Genomic DNA, 16,350 nt, shown 5'->3' with positions numbered 1-16,350 from the left:
ATGACTGCTGGCTCAATTTGTGTTCCTCAGATTATCCCATTAAGAGTCCCTTGTCCAGGAAAAAACAAACATGAAATAACTACTAATACACTTGTAGGAATGAAATCAGGTAGGAATTAAGAATGATTTAAATTGTTGCTACTAACATATAATGGTTTCTAGTATTTCTTTTCCAGAGTTTTAAAATCTATTTTTATATGTCTTATAAAATTAAGAAATCAAAAGCTTTAAAGAAATACTTTAAAAATCCCATGGTTTATGATTTGATGATTAACGGTATGTTGTTTTGATTAAAATATTAATTAATCTTTGCCAAATTTTACTTCATATGATGTAAATTTGTTATGCCTCACTTATGCTTGGTATAAGAAGTCCCTAGGTCCCCTTAAATTTTATCAAGGAGTCCATCATTTTAGTGGGAAAGCCAAAACTTTTCTAAAAGAATAAAGCACATATGTAGTAGCTCTTTGAGGGGTACTTCTAAATGTTAGATAAAATCAAACTGTTTAATGAAAGGTGATTCCTTTATGTCGTAGAAAAGGTCAATTTTGTTTATATAAAAACAGATGGATGGTACCATTTGAAATAGGAAAGGATTGTACTTTACAAATTATGTATGTTTATACTGTCTACCCTGATGATTTCAGACTTCAGTATTTAGTAAGATCTTAGGATTTAGAGCTAAAGAGGTCCTTGGAGAAACTAGCAATATAACCCACAGCTTCATTTTACAGGTGAAAGAACTGGCCGATCAATCAATAAGCATTTATTAAGTACCCACTGTTAGTCCAAAAACAAAACTTCAAACTGAAATAATTTAGAAAGAAATTTATTAAGTTGTCCAGCAGAGGGGGCAGCCAAAAAAAAAAGACAGCCCTTCCCCCAAGTAAGTTTCACATACTATAAGACTCAGAGATGCAAGGAAACTGTGGCTGTTTGGCCAGCACGGAGTCAATTTCCAAATAAGACATGTGTTGTTCAGATGTATAACAAGCGAAAACTCATTAGTCTTTGGATCTGACACAGTTTCTGGTCAGAATAACCTAGGTCCCAAGTTAAGCATTAACCAAATCTGGTCTCTAAACAACAGGTCTGGTTTCTCATCCACCAAAGGGATAGTTTCAAACAATGCAACAAAGATTTCCCACACTCCAATGTGTCAGGTGCAATGAGAGAGCTGGAGATAAAAAGACAAAAATGAAATAGCTTTTGCCCTCAAAGAGCTCATAATCTATCAAGGGAAACATTACTTATATATTAATATAAAGCATACACAAAAGTGTTATTTAGTTGTTCTTCAGTCCGTCTGAGTCTTCATGACCCCATTTGGGGTTTTCTTGGTAAAGATACTGTAGTGGTTGGCTTTTTCCTTCTCCTGCTCATTTGACAGGTGAGGAAACTGAGGCAAACAGGGTTGTGACATGCCCAGGATCACACAGTAAGTGTCTGAGGTCGGATTTAAATTCAGGTCCTGGCATTGTATCCACTGTGCCACCTAGCTACCCCAGTGTCATCTTAACTTGCAATATGTGTATAGCTGAGTCCAGAGGGGTATTTCCAAGCTTAACCTTCTCTTCAGGGAGGCCAGGATACAAGAATGTGCTAGGGAGATATAGAAGTACAAATTAAACAGTCCCTGTCCTCAAGAAGCTTCATTCTATGGGGGGAGAGATAAGGAGGAAGAGCACTCTAGAAATGTGGGAAGGGCACTGATAGGGCAAAGACTTAGAATTGAGGACTGGAATCTCATGAGGAAGAACAAGAAGGCTAGCTTGACCAAAACAGAGAGAACAAGGAGGGAAGTAATCCTTAATGAGCCTGGAAATGGAGCTAAATTATGAGGGATTTTAAATCTTAAATAAACAAATTTGTATTTTTTTCTTGGAGATATTAGGGAGTCACTGAAATTAAATATATATTTTATATTTTATGTGATAAATATAATAATTATTGCTAGCATTTATGAAGTTCCTACTATGTGCCAGGCACTGTGCTAAGCACTTTATAATTATTGTTTCATTTGATCCACCCAACAGCCCTGCAAGGTCGGTATTATTATCATCCCTTTTAGATACAGAAACTGAGGCAAATAGAGGTTTAGTGATTTGCCTAGGGTCACACAGTGATTAAGTGCCCTAGATAAGAACTCATGTCTTTCTGATTTCAGGCCCAGGGCTATATCCACTGTCATCTAGCTGCCTAAGGCATACATGTAAAAATAATTAGCAATGAATTGCTTATATATATAAACTGATTTAGATACTCTGCTTGCTGTACTTACAAAGTATCTTCAGTTTACATAAGTGAAGTGAAGCTCATAAGTGAACTCTTCAGGGCCAGGCACAAGGATGCTAAGGAGACTCTTGTTATACAAAAATAAACTAGTTATTGAGAATATAAGGATATAAAAGGATTTCTAACTCTAAGAGATTCTAACTCCACTCAAATAAAACTCCCTGGTTCTGCAAGGAACCGCTTCTCCTGTTTCCACAGGCTACACTTATCCTTCCTTATCTGACTAACGCAAATTTTTCCTACTCTACAATAAATTAGCACTGTTATCCTTAGAAGAAGTATATAATTCTTAACTTTGACTCCAAGTTATAAAATAACAAAGGCTAGCTGGCTGAGCCTCAGCAAGAACCAAGTTAGGACTCAGCCTTAGCAGACTCGGAGTCCAGACCAAAGACCAGGTCTTTCATTGGTCTTCTCAGAGATAAAACAATTTATGAAATGGCAATAGACAGTCACTAGTGTTTCCCAAGTTGGAAAAGGAAATCACTTAGCTCCTTCAGAGTTTCTCTCCTTTCCTCTACCTCAGACAGTAAGGAGAGAGAGAAAAGAAGATGTCATCTGCTCCCAGCATTCCAAGAGAGCCACTGCCACTCCCTGAGACTGCCACAGAAAAATTGTTACACCTCCCCCACCCACTGTCAACATTTGAAACTGACACTGTCTCAGATGTTTTAAACTCGTTCTTTCTCAAACCAGCTTCTCTACTTCTTATCTCTAAATTAATATAAGAAGACTTAATTTCTAATATCACCCTTATAATTTTCCCCCTCAAGCACATGGAGAGATAAAAAATCTTGCTATTCTATGTAATTCTAAAGCTATACCTAACATTATTATTATAGTCCCCCCCAAAATAGTCTTAATCTTACACTTATCTTATCCTATTCTTAGTGCTACACCTTATCTATGCTAACCTGCACTAGGGATATAAATCAAAGAAAAGAAAATTTCAATGAAGACAAATAATCAATGAAAATATACTTGCACAAATGCAAGTGCGATACATACAATTACAGAATTTCAAAATGCAAACTTTTGAAAAACTTTTGAAACAATAAAATACAGCTACAAAAAACAATTAACTTGTGTTTTACAAAAGAGTAAGTCTATCTAAAATAATAACTATGCAAAACTCATGCAAACTGCATCTTACAAATCCTATTTGAATAATTCAAATGAAACTTTTTACTATACTAAGACCTTATCCTATCACTAATACAGAAAAACAAAACTAACTACACTAAAACTCAAAATCAACTTGCTAAACTAATAAAATTAAAACTTTGCAACAATTTAACTATATGCACATCTATAGAAATATACAGATCTGTACAATTTCTATACCTATGTATATGTTATGTACAAATTATATTACAGACTACGTACATAGTATTTACAAACTATTTACCTGTTGCAGGAGGAAAATAAACTTCCCCTCTTAAGATAATCTCAGAAAATCTTAAAGATTTTCTTTAGAAAGATATGTATATTCTCCTGATGTTATCTCCTAGGAACACATAAAATATTTTTGTGAGATAAGATCTTATTAATTTAATGTGTACAATCATTATTATCTTCCCAAGGTGATTTATCTGTATTCATTTATTTCCATGAATACTCATCATCTGGTTATGATGTTGCAGAGTTTGTGAGAAATGTGTCCTATATATGTATGTTATTTGTAGTGAATACTTACCAAATCTTCAAAGTCACCTCCTCTCCTACTGTCTTCTGCTTCATGCTGTTACTATGTAGTGTTTGTTTGCAACTCTAGTAAAAGTGTGTAATGTTACAATGGCACAAAAATCTTACAGTTCATGTCCATAATCAGTCTGTGTTCCTCTTCTCTGAATTGATTTTTTTTCCTGCAAGGTCTTCGTTAAAGTGAAATCATCCTATCCACTGTCATCTTCTCTGTTTCTTCTATGTTGTCTTCTCCTTTGTCTCGATCTTGAACTCTGTCTCCATTTTATTCTTCTTCTTCTTGAATAATTTCTTCTTCTGATGACTTTTTGATTGAAGCAGTGTTGTCTGATGTAGTCTCTTCTGCTGTTGCTTTTTTCACATATGAGCAATGCAGCCACAATTCTTTCTCTAATACACGAACAGCTGAAGGAGTTGTCAAAATAAAGTGGAAAGGCCATGATGGTTATGTTGCGCTAGTTCTATTAAAGTTTTTGATGTAAATTGAATCTGCAGGTTTTATCATATGAAGTGCATAATCTAATGGACCCCCTTCAGTTAAAATATCCATTTCTTGTAATTCTCTAAACCTGTTTTGTAACTCTATGATATATTCAGCAAATGCAAGATCTCCTCCAAGCATAAATACATAAGCTGTCTTAAAAATTTTTGCCTGCAATGGTGAATGGCCAAATAACATTTTATATGGTGAGATATGCACATCTCCTCTTGGTCTAGTGCTCAGATAGAACAGTGCTTGAGGCAAAATCTCTGGCTACTTCAAATGAGTTTCAGTGTTGTAATAATAAAGGGAGCCAGTAAATAAATGTTTGATAGAAAGGGGAGAGAGAGTGTCTTTATGGTGACTCTCTCCTCCAGCTCTCCCCTGTTGCCAAATATACTCTGGGAGACTTTAAGGGGGTGTCACCCCAAAACTGGGTGACCTGGATGGTCATGCCACCCCACAGGAGTTGGGGGTAAGGCTTCCCTATAAGACAAAGTATGTGGTACCCCAATCCAATCTTGAATAAGGATGGGGTTCACACAAACCTACCTCCTGATCAGTTAACTTCACAGTGGGTGGTCTGGCTTCAAGATGGAGGCAGCCAGACCAAGCTGTGGTTCCCTTCTCCCTTGATGTCACTCAGGCACTCTGGAATGCTATCTGACTGTAGAATTGCTTTTTATTATTCGCAAATCAGGAATTGGGGAAGGGGTGAAGGGCAGAGGGATTTTGGGGTGCCCTCTTCACTATTCCTTTGGGGTCCATCACTTAGGAGGAAACCCAAAGTATTCCACTTCTAAGCTTTCCCCCTCATCCCTTCTCCTTCTATTTCTATTTCTATTTCTCTGTTTTTATCCTTTTCTATAATTGTAAGTTTTGACTGAAAAGGGTCTCTCAGCAAGGTTGGGAATGGGTGAAGGAGAGTAAGAGCTTGCTCCCAAAATGGAGTCGAAACTTAGCTGATTTGATGGTTAAAGCCTTGATGGGTGAGATGTGATGGGATGGCTTTGATCAGGGAATCAGGGTTTCAATTTCCAAAGAAAAACCTTCAGGAAGCCCTCAGGACTGGATCCAAGCTGGGATGTCCTCCTCCTCTCCCCTCCCAGTCCTCCACCCGAAGACCTCTCCTCCTCCTCCTCCTCCTCTTTCCTCCAGAGAATTTCCCAGCATCCTCTCTGCTCTCAACTGTCAGCAATTGTCAGCAACTGCTTTCTCTGGCTCCTTTTGTCCCGTCCCCCTTGTACAAATCCCATCCTTACAGTGCATAATTTCCCAACCATACTTTTGATTTATCTGTTGCATCTCTCCACCTGACCAGAATTTTGTGGGTGATATGGGACATGAAATTTTGGCATAATACCCAGATTTTCACAAACTTGTTTTAGAACCGAATCTGTAAAATGGCTCCCTTTGTCAGAATCTACTCTCAGTGGTATACCAAATCTTGGAATGCTCTCTTTCAACAAGATTTTGCTATAAAGCTTAATGTGTTTTTACTAGATGGAAAAGCTTCTGGCTATCTAGTTAGATGGTCCACTATCACTAGACAAAATTTAAATTGTCCTGATTTGGGCATGTTAATGTAATCTATTTGTAAATGCTCAAATGGTATGTGAGCTAGTGGATGACCACCAAAAACTTTTTTATTAAATATGCTTTGATTGAATTGTGCCACATAGAGCAAGCTGAGCAGATCTTATTATTTGCCATAGTGCTATTTCCCAGAGCTATCCAAGTTCTTTTGACAATATCAATTAATGCTTGTGTCCCAAAATGACCCTTTTTGTATATTTCTTGACATATGTAAGAGTAAAATGCTTTTGGAAGAATTGGTTTTCCCACTGACGCTTGGGGAAGGGGTGAAGAATCCCATTTTTTTTCTGGCTCCAAAATTTTGCATCCACTTCTGAACTTCTTTGTCATTGTATGCTTTTTCTAAATTCTGTGGTATCTATAATAGAGAGATTCATAATGCAAGCTGGAGCATTTTGCACCTCATATTGTGCAACCATATCCGCCCTACAATTTCATCTGGCAATTAAGTCTTGTCCTATAGAATGCCCATTGCAGTGAATCATTACTAACTCCTTTGGTAGTTGGAGAGATGACAGTAATTCTTGAATTATTTCTGCATGAGCGATTTAAAGCCATCCAGCAGCTCCATGAAGATTCCTCATGTTTTGGACACTTAGGAAGGGGAAATAAGGACTGAGTGAAAATGGGTAGCAGGTTAAAAACTAATGGAAAGAGAACATAAGGCGAGAATAAAGACACACAGACATAGAAAGTTTTGGGATAAGGTAGACAGACAGCGAGTAAGCTCTGGTGGTCGAGAGCTTAGATGGTTCAGAGCTCTGATGGTCAAGAGCTTAGATGGTTCAGAGCTCTGATGGTCAAGAGCTTCTTTCTCAACTGTCATATAGCTACTTTTATTGGGGTTACAATCTTATATGGGGGGAAGGGGAGAGCCAAGTGGTCTGATACATACGTAATCATCGGGAGATACAAACTGTTGGAACCTGAAATAACAGGTAGAGCAAACATCTAGATCAGGAATCTATGTGGCCTAAGGTCTTGATACAAATGCCGATTGATTGAAGGTAAGGCAAGGAGACTGAGATAACTGACCAGTCTTCCAGAGTGTAGCCTTAGGGAAGGGCTAGGAATTTGGCAAGGTTGAGGTTCAATTCAACTCAAGGTTACAGAAATCAATCATAAGCAATACAAGAGTCATTTTTTGAGCACTCTTAAAATAATATCAAGATTAATGTATACCTGGATTGCTACACAATTCTTTTCCAACTGGATGTTAAAAATCCTCTCTGAAGCCAGAGATAACCAATGGCATGGCAAATTCCAGATGCATACTTGGAATCAGTGAAAATATTTGCATGTTTGTCTTTTGCAGGCTCCCATGCGTGTTTTAGAGCAAATCTGCTCCCTGAGCATATGAAATTCTTCAATAAATTATACATTTATTTTATTTCTAAAGTAAAATACATTAAATACATACATGTTATATAAAATATGTAAAATAAAATTTACAAAATTGGAGATACTTAAAATGCCTTTTTGATTTCCTAATTTTTCTATTCTTGGAGTTAAAGCTGACTATAAGATAGAAGAGCCACATGAGAATCAGTTTCTTTAAAAACATTTTCATTGTTTAAATGGTTTCTTGCTGACTAATTTTTTTTAAAACCCTTAACTTCCATTTTAGCATCAATCTGTGCATTGGTTCCAAGGCAGAAGAGAGATAAGGGATAGGCTGTGGGGGTTAAGTGACTTGCCTAGGGTCACACAGCTAGGAAGTATCTGAGGCCAGATTTGAACAAGGACCTCTTGTCTCTAGACCTGGCTCTCAAACCAATGAGCCATCTAGCCGTCCACTTTCTGACTAGTTTGAAAAATAAAGAATGGCTTCACAAAAGAATTTTTGTTTTTAGCTTTGATTCTGTCCCCCACATGTCCCTCACTACTCACTGAAAAATCAAGAAGAAGAAAAAGCCCTGTTATAATATATATATATATATATATATATTCAAACAAAACAAATTCCCACATTGACCATGTCCAAAAAATATTTTCATTCTATCACCTCTTTACCCAGAGGCAGGTATAATTTTTCATACTTAGTTTTCTGAAATGGTAGTTGGTCATTATGTTGATTAAAGTTCCTTCAGTCTTTCAAAGGTATTTGTCTTTACAATATTATTGTTCTGTTATGTGATATGTCTGTGTATGTATTAAAGACATCTTTTTGCTTTTATTTTCAAGAGATTTTGATCCCCCTAAAATCATTCTCCTTCTCTCCCAACCCCCATTTTGAATGTTTTATCTTCAGATATTAAAGTTTTGTTGACTTCCTTTTTACTTTTCTTTGATAAAACATTGACACAAGCAGCACATTGCAGTCTTAATGAATTAATATCCCCCAGTCCACATCAAAAAATGAACTCAATTTTTAAAATGTAACTGAAAAACCTACTGCTGGGTTGATTGAGGCTAGTGTGCCTGCCCTCTTCCTCTCCATTAAAGGACATTGGGAGTGAATTCATATGTGTAAGACACCTGGATTTATTCACCCTATGTAATTTAGCCAAAGTGAACTTCTTTCCGTTCCTCACAAATAATACCTCATCTCTCATCTCCCTACTTTTGCCCTGGCTGTCTCAAATGCCTTGTAATGCACTTTCTCCTCCCCTCCTCCTCTCAGAATCCTTTTTGTCCTTTAAGATACTGTTCAAGTACTTTCTTCTTTGTGAAGCCTGTCCTGTTTCAACTCAACTACTAGGAATCTACTTTGTGTGTGTATCTCTATTTCTTTGTATTCATTTACTTTATATTCACATGTGTACTTATGTCACTGATTAAGATGTGAACTGCCTGCTATTATAATTTTTTTCTTCTTGTGTTACTAGTACCTACCACAGGGGTCTTTAAAAATACTTGCTGATTTATCCATAAAGTTCAGAGATCTCAGGTTCAAATGAGCTGAGGCTAGAGAGTAAAGCCAAAAACAAGATAAATGTTCTTTAAAAAAAAACAAAACACTACACTGGGAGAAAAAAGATGATCAGAGAGGGGATAGGATAGGACCTTTCTTGGGACAGATGGAATGATGACTGACAACAGAGAGAAGGATTCTTTTTTTCTCAGTTCTTTTTTCTCTGGCAAAGGAGAATGACCTTTGTATTAGAAATTACAGAACAAAAATAACTGTTAGGGAATTGAAATCCAAATTAGGATCATAGATTTAGAATTAGACAGTATGTTAGAGACCATATACTCCAACGCCATTACTTTACAAATGAGGAAACCAAGGCTTAGAAAGTTAGATGACTTGTCCAAGATTATTCAAGTAGTCAGCAACAAAGAAGATAATAAGAGAGAGAAGACATATTTGTAGTTTTCTTACCAGATTCTAGGCTTTTTCATTGATTGTCCCTCATGCCTGAAATATTCTTCCTTTTCATCACCACTTCTTGCTTCCTTGGCTTCTTTCAAACCTCAGCAAATATCTCATTTTCTTTCCTGATTCTCTGTAATGCTGTTGTATTCCTTCCATTGATTAACTCCAATTATCTTGTTTAAAGCTTGTTTGTATGTAATAGATGTTAGCATGTTGTCACAGAATGAGCGCCCTGAAGAGGCACTAGAATAAATTAGGCTTATACTGACTCCTTCACTATTATGATTAAAATTATTTCAAGAGACTGATTTTGAATAAGAATATCAATTTGTTGAATAAGCTAGCATTATAATCAATAAGTTGATAGATCAGTGGTCCCCTTGAATGCCAAAGACCTCAAAACTCAATCAGGCATATCTATAAATAGGATTTTAGAAGCTCATTATTCAGCCCCTCCCATGAACATCCCAAGACATCTCTGATTAGTAAATAGCTAATTAGGAAGTGGGCCATCAATTATCTACCCCTCCTCATCCTTATGTGATTGGGGGTCACATATGTAGGAACAGAATCCTTGTCTCACTTTTCTATTAATGAAATTTTGCTAAAAGGAAGATATTTATTAGGACTTTTAAGGACAAAGAAAATGTAAAAAGCAGAGTCTCTGACCCAGATCTCAGATGTAGAAATATCCAAAAATTCTCTCTAATCTACAACCTTAAATAGAAATTAATAAAGTATAAGAAAAATAAAAATGTTCCATAATACATTCTAAATAGACATATTACCCTAACATTCAAAATCATACTATTAAAAAATAGATAAGGAGTAGCTCACATTCTTTTTATAGTAATGAGGAGTAGAGGTATTCTTTTGTATGTGTGTTTTTTTAAACAACTTGATTTATTATTATCTACTTTAAAAGGCCAATTTCATTTATATTCCAAGAATCCTATAGTCTAGTCATTTACTAAAAATTTTTTTCAACCAACTTCAGAAAATATTAATTTTGTGTATTTCTAAAGTCCAATAGTCATGTATTCCAATAATTTATCCATTTAAGTCTCAGGATAGGGGCTTCAGAGACCAACACTGAAGTTTTTCAAGGGAAAGCTGAAACATTCATATATGTATTATCAGTAAAGAAGGGGGAGTCAATGGACCTCTGTAAGCTCACTCCTGAGCTATTGTAGAGAAAAGACAAAAGGGGCAAATTTTGAGAGGCACCAGGGCTATCTCAACTCTCAAGGATATCACCAATTAATTGAGTTTAAGTTACCTATGGGTGGTATAAAGGAAAAGCACTGTTGTCCCATTAAGAAAAAGGAGTTTAAGGGGGCAGCTGGGTAGCTCAGGATTGAGAGCCATGCCTAGAGACAGGAGGTCCTAGGTTCAAATCCGGCCTCAGACACTTCCCAGCTGTGTGACCCTGGGCAAGTCACTTGGCCCCCATTGCCTACCCTTACCACTCTTCCACCTATAAGTCAATACACAGAAGTTAAGGGTTTAAAATAAAAAAAAGAAAAAGAAAAAGGAGTTTAGAGACTGCTTTTGCAAGGCTACTATAATCCCAATACTTTCCTGACCTAGTTTTGTGATCACAAACATTGTGCTTCCAAGGGCCTTGGTGCATCATTAATGTTTTTTGACAATCATACTTGTTACACATTATTCCTGGACCCATCCTTTGTTGTTCTTTGTGACCTTCTGAAAGGAATGGCACCCAAATGAAGGTTGGTGGTCTCCAGATCTCTCTCTCCCCCTAAAACAAAGAGGGCTTTGAAAGAAGGAGACTATCCATCAGTGTGTTCCTGACAGCAAGTAGCTCTTGATCTGAGCTGGAATTTCAGCTTAAGAAAAGTTTATTTCTTAACATCCTCTTTTTTTAAATTTTTTTATTTTGAGTTCCAAATTCTCTTCCTCCCTCTAGTCCTTCCCTTACTCATTGAGAAGGCAAGAAGTATAATGTCTTTTATATATATGAAGTCATGCAAAACATATTGCCCTTTTGTTGTCATCATTCAGTTGTTTCAATCATGTCTGACTCTTTGTGACCCCATTTGGGGTTTTCTTGGCAAGGATATTGGAATCATTTGCCTTTTCCTTCTCCAGCTCATTTTACAGATGAAAAAAATCAAGTCAAACAGGGTGAAGTGACTTGCTCCCTTTCACACAACTAGTAAGTGTCTGAGGACAGATTTGAACTCAGGAAAAATTCTTTTTCATTCTCCCTGACTCCAAACCAGGCACTCTATCCACTGAACCACCTAGCTACAACAGTTTTTCATAGTCTTCATAACCAATGAGTAAAAAAAACCTATAGTCATAATTTATTACTCTTTATAGATTATTTTTGCTGACTTTTCTTGTATTACTTATGGCACTTGTTTCATTTGTGACTTCTAGATACCACAGATGTGAACATATATTATACCTTGGATGGAAGCAAACCTGAATTAGTAAAGAAAAAAGGATATGGTGAAAATAGCACTTTTAAGTATACAAGACCAATCACTCTTCCTGATGGAAAAATACAGGTTAAAGCTATGGCAGTCTCTAGGTAAGTTAGAACCATATTTCTTCAAAAATTAATATGTATACACATTGATTGAGTACTTACTATGTATAAGGCACTGTGTTAAATGCTATGGACTTAAATATAAGAAAGAAAAACAGTTGCTGAACTCAAAGAGGTTATGTTTGAATAAGGGAAGACAACACTTATTAGTAAGCAGTGACTAAGGAGGAATTTTTTGACCAAGAAATCACAGGGATGGTGTTTGGAGTATTAGAGTAATTAATTGGCATTTCCTTTTGCAGAAAGGTAGTATTGATTTGATTCCTGTTCTGTAAGGATTTTTAATAGCAGCCATATTGGGTCAAGCTTGATTGCCAGTTACCTGATCAGAATCAGAATGAACTGAGGTAATATGAGCCTGGCGTGAGCCAAGGGGCAGTTGGAAACTGCCTATATAAGGGACAAACCTGGACCACTCCTGGTCTCAGTCCTTGAGATAAAACTGGTCAAAGTAGGGAGATGTTTTAGGCTTAGGCTAGGGCAGAGTTAATTCTGATATTACTCTCAATCACTATCAACTAGAAATACATTCAGCCTTATCTATCAGCTTCAGTTTTCTGATATTTACATCATCAAGAAGATTTATTCTAAAACCAAACCATCATCAGCTGAGCAAAACTTCAATCAAAAGGGGTTAGGCCTTCTGGCCTAGCCAGGCTGTCAAGCCATCCAAAGGCTCCTGATTATCATTTGATTATCTGGGAGATTCAACAACTACTCATCAATTTAGATTCAACTTAGAAATCCTATTCCCATTTTCCATCATTAATCCCATTTTCCCTCTTCACCCATATTTACCAACATTAAATTATTTACAAAGAAGCCATCTTCAAACCTGTCCGTGATTCTCAGGATTCCAGAAAGAGGATGTCAGTTGAAGAAGTCATCTTGGTTGATAAGGAAGATTTCAAAGTTATTAATCCTCAAATCTTATTCTGAGTCAATCCGCAGTCAGAACCAGTTACTTAAACTAATTAGTCTTGATAAATCTAACACACAAGTCTACTAGTTTAATATTCAAGAGAATACAGTCATCTTTATTAGTTTCTTAAGGATTTAGTTGGAACTAGTCAGCTGTGTTCACCAATCAGTTCTTCAGTTCTCAAGCTGCAGTACCAATCAACTGTCAGAAAGTCATCTAATTATTGGAGTAGTAAGCTTCAACACTTTCTCCTACCATGCCAAACTGCATTTCGGGTTGATCTTTTAGAATCATTACTTTACATTTGTGACCCATCAGGATCTATAATTCCCTAAAATTATCATAACAGTTTTTGGCAAGCCAGGTAGGAGTTGAACCTACAATCCAATGTCAAAGCCAGAAAGACTTCCATTCAAGTGCTGCTTCTATCTTGAACATAGTGGCTGTGTTGTCCTAAACAAGTCATTTAATCTCTCACTGCTCTGGGTGTCTTACTAAGACTTAAATTGAAAGGAAGTTTCTAGCCTGCATTGGTAAAGAAGTTCTCTACACTAGTAATGTCAAACTCAAAAGAAATAACCACTAAACTGTTTGTGAGCATGATCCCCATGGACCACATAGTGACTTAGTTTTAAAATGTGTTATTTATTATCTATGCTTTTGTCATATTTTTATTTTGTTAAATATTTCTGAGTTACATTAAAAAACAAACAAACCCTTACCTTCCATCTTGGAGTCAATACTGTGTATTGGCTCCAAGGCAGAAGCATGGTAAGGGCTAGGTAAATGGAGATTAAGTGACTTTCCCAGGGTCACACAGTTGGGAAGTATCTGAGGTCAGATTTGAATCCAGGACCTCCCATCTCTAGTCTGATTCTCAGTCCACTGAGCCACCCAGCTGCCACCTCTGAATTACATTTTAATCTGATCTAGGCTGCACTCAGGGATTTTGTGGGTCACATGTGGCCTGTGAACCATGTGTTTGACAGCTCTTCTCTGCATCGTGTAATCACAGGGCCTGCCCCATCACTGTCTCAGAGCTCAACCAAGAGCCGAGTAAGAAGGATATTTGTATCACAGCATGGCATGATGATAGCGGAGAAATAACATGATGGTTCTGAGTCTGAGCTAGAAATGCTAAAAGCTCACCAAGCAGTAGCAGAGATCTTTAGATAGAATTTAAAGCCCTGATTAGAGGTAGAGGCTGGAGCATAGGAGCATGGAAGCTTGAAGGATAGGGGTAGGTGGGTAGGATAGCCATTATTATGTAATGAGAAAGTCGGATTCATTTTTCTCATGGAAATAGCCTATTTTTATGGTTAATTTGCTTATGTTCCAAGTCTCAGGCTTCAGTTTACTACTTTAAAAACCCAGTTTCTTTTTCCCAGGAATTATTTTTCTTTGTCTTGAATTACAGTACATACGTACCCTATATTCAAATATGTCAATTGAATTAATTTAACACCTATTAAGTGTCTACTATGTGTAAAGCATAAGCATAAAAAAGAAAAAAATACTGCCCTCCAGGAGCTTATATTCTATTAGATGCTTGTGTATTATGTTTGACTGAAGCCCCTCCCTCTCAGGGCCAGATCTACTACCTGACCCCACCTCCTGACTCCAGGATTCTTCAGGTACCCTGACGGGGTTAAAGAGTCTCTTTTCTCTAACACTAGCTCAAACTCACTGCTAGCTGTCTTCCCCAGTTCCATTTAACCATTTGCCATCAGATTATATGACAGAATATTTACTTCAAAGATATAGCAAGAACAGCGAGAAGAAAAGTATAAACATTTCTCTCTAATTCCTTTGGGACATGATTCCCCTCCTCTACCAGTTAGTGGAGGTTGGGGCTGATATGGCTCAAAGTTTAATTTAAGTCTCACCAAGTTCAAGTCTAAAGGTGCAGTGCCTACTTTTGCTAGGATGGAGTCCCTGGATCCCTTGCTTTTCAGGGTGTTTGTTATTAATCTGGCCTGGATTCATGGACTCTGTATCCCTGTGGCTCATACTCTGAGCCACCTCAGAAAGAGGCCAAAGACCCAAATTTGATTCTCAGGGCCACAAGACTTCAGTGGGAAAGGAGATCCTAAGGTCCTTCACTTTCTTTACCTGGTGGTGTTAGTGAAGGAGTCATCTCCTAGCAAAGGCTACAAGCAGGTGTTGGGTCAGACCATTTTAAAGACACAGAGAATTCTGGCTATGTAGTCAGTGGAAAAATGCTGCTCCCAACTATGTAGTATCCTAATACATATTATTCATGCATGCTATAGATTTTTATCCTCTTAGAAGTAGCCTGTGTTCTATGTCTTAGCAGTAATGCTTCCACTTCATGTGGGCACATAATTGTTAATGGGCATCCCAATACTAAATCAACAGTTTTTGTCACTAACAGAGCTGTGGCAGCTATGCCTCTAAGACATGGTAGTGCGCCTGCAGCTATAGGGTCCAGCTGGGCTGAATAATAAGCAATTCGATGCTGGTAAGGTCCCAAAGTTTGGGTTAAAACACCTGAAGCTACCCCTCTATGCTCATGTACATATAAAGTAAATGGTTTGTTATAATCTGGGATGCCTAGAGCAGGGGCAGACAGGATAGCTTGTTTTAAATTCGATAGAGCTAACTTGTGTTCTGGCTCTAATTTAAGTGGTTCAGGGACTGAATCTTTTGTTAGTGCTATAAGGGGTTTAGTAATTTCCCCATAGCAAGGGATCCACTGTCTGCAAAAACCTGTTGCTCCTAAGATTGCTCTTAAGTGTTTTTTAGTGGTAGGATCACTCAATTTTTGAATACTTTCAATGCGCTTAGGAGAAATATAGCGGGCACCAGCTGTCAAGATGAACCCCAAATATTACTTTGGGTTTTTATTTACATCATTGTAGTCATTATGTATATTGTTCTCAATCTGTTTATTTCACTGCATCAGTTCTTATATTTTGATGTGTTTCTCAGGATACCTCAAGCTCCTTTTTTTTCTTTTGATATAATAATTTGGAGAATAGTAAACAGAACAGAGGTTAATTCCTCTGAGTTTCAATGTGGCAGTTTTTGCCCGTTTCTTCCTCTAGAATTGGAGTCCAAATAATAGGTTTAAGACCTGAGAGAAAAAAGTAATGGAAAATAGCAAGAAATATTTCTTTGACATTATACAATATAATGGCAATATTGTAACAATGACTAACTGTAAAAGTTTTAGTTGTTCTGAATTCTGATCACTACAATGACCCAAGAGAATTCCAAAGGACCTATGATGATAAATGCTATCCATTTCCAGAAAGAGATCTGATAAACTCAGAGTCAGATTGAAAAATACTTTCTTTCTTTCATTTCTTTCTTTCTTTCATTTCTTTCTTTCTTTCTTTCCTTTCTTTCTTCCTTCCTTCCTTCCTTCCTTCCTTTCTTCCTTCCTTCCTTCCTTCCTTCCTTCCTTCCTTCCTTCCTTCCTTCTTCCTTCC

At 37.0% G+C, this 16,350-nt stretch overlaps 1 protein-coding gene across 1 annotated transcript in view; it reads left to right on the top strand.

The window, feature by feature from the left end:
* DZANK1 (double zinc ribbon and ankyrin repeat domains 1) overlaps positions 1-16,350 on the top strand; it is a 135,391-nt gene continuing 119,041 nt past the window's right edge. Inside the window, exons 1-3 of the mRNA XM_044659498.1 lie at positions 1-109; positions 11,802-11,955; positions 13,885-13,951. Of these exons, the coding sequence (XP_044515433.1) occupies positions 1-109; positions 11,802-11,955; positions 13,885-13,951 (330 nt within the window). The remainder of the gene's footprint in view (positions 110-11,801; positions 11,956-13,884; positions 13,952-16,350) is intronic.

This window comes from Gracilinanus agilis, chromosome 2 (assembly GCF_016433145.1).
Source record: "Gracilinanus agilis isolate LMUSP501 chromosome 2, AgileGrace, whole genome shotgun sequence".
Lineage (NCBI taxonomy): Eukaryota > Metazoa > Chordata > Mammalia > Didelphimorphia > Didelphidae > Gracilinanus > Gracilinanus agilis.
The sequence above is the reverse complement of the archived record's forward strand: the minus strand, read 5'-3'. Positions and strand labels throughout refer to the sequence as shown.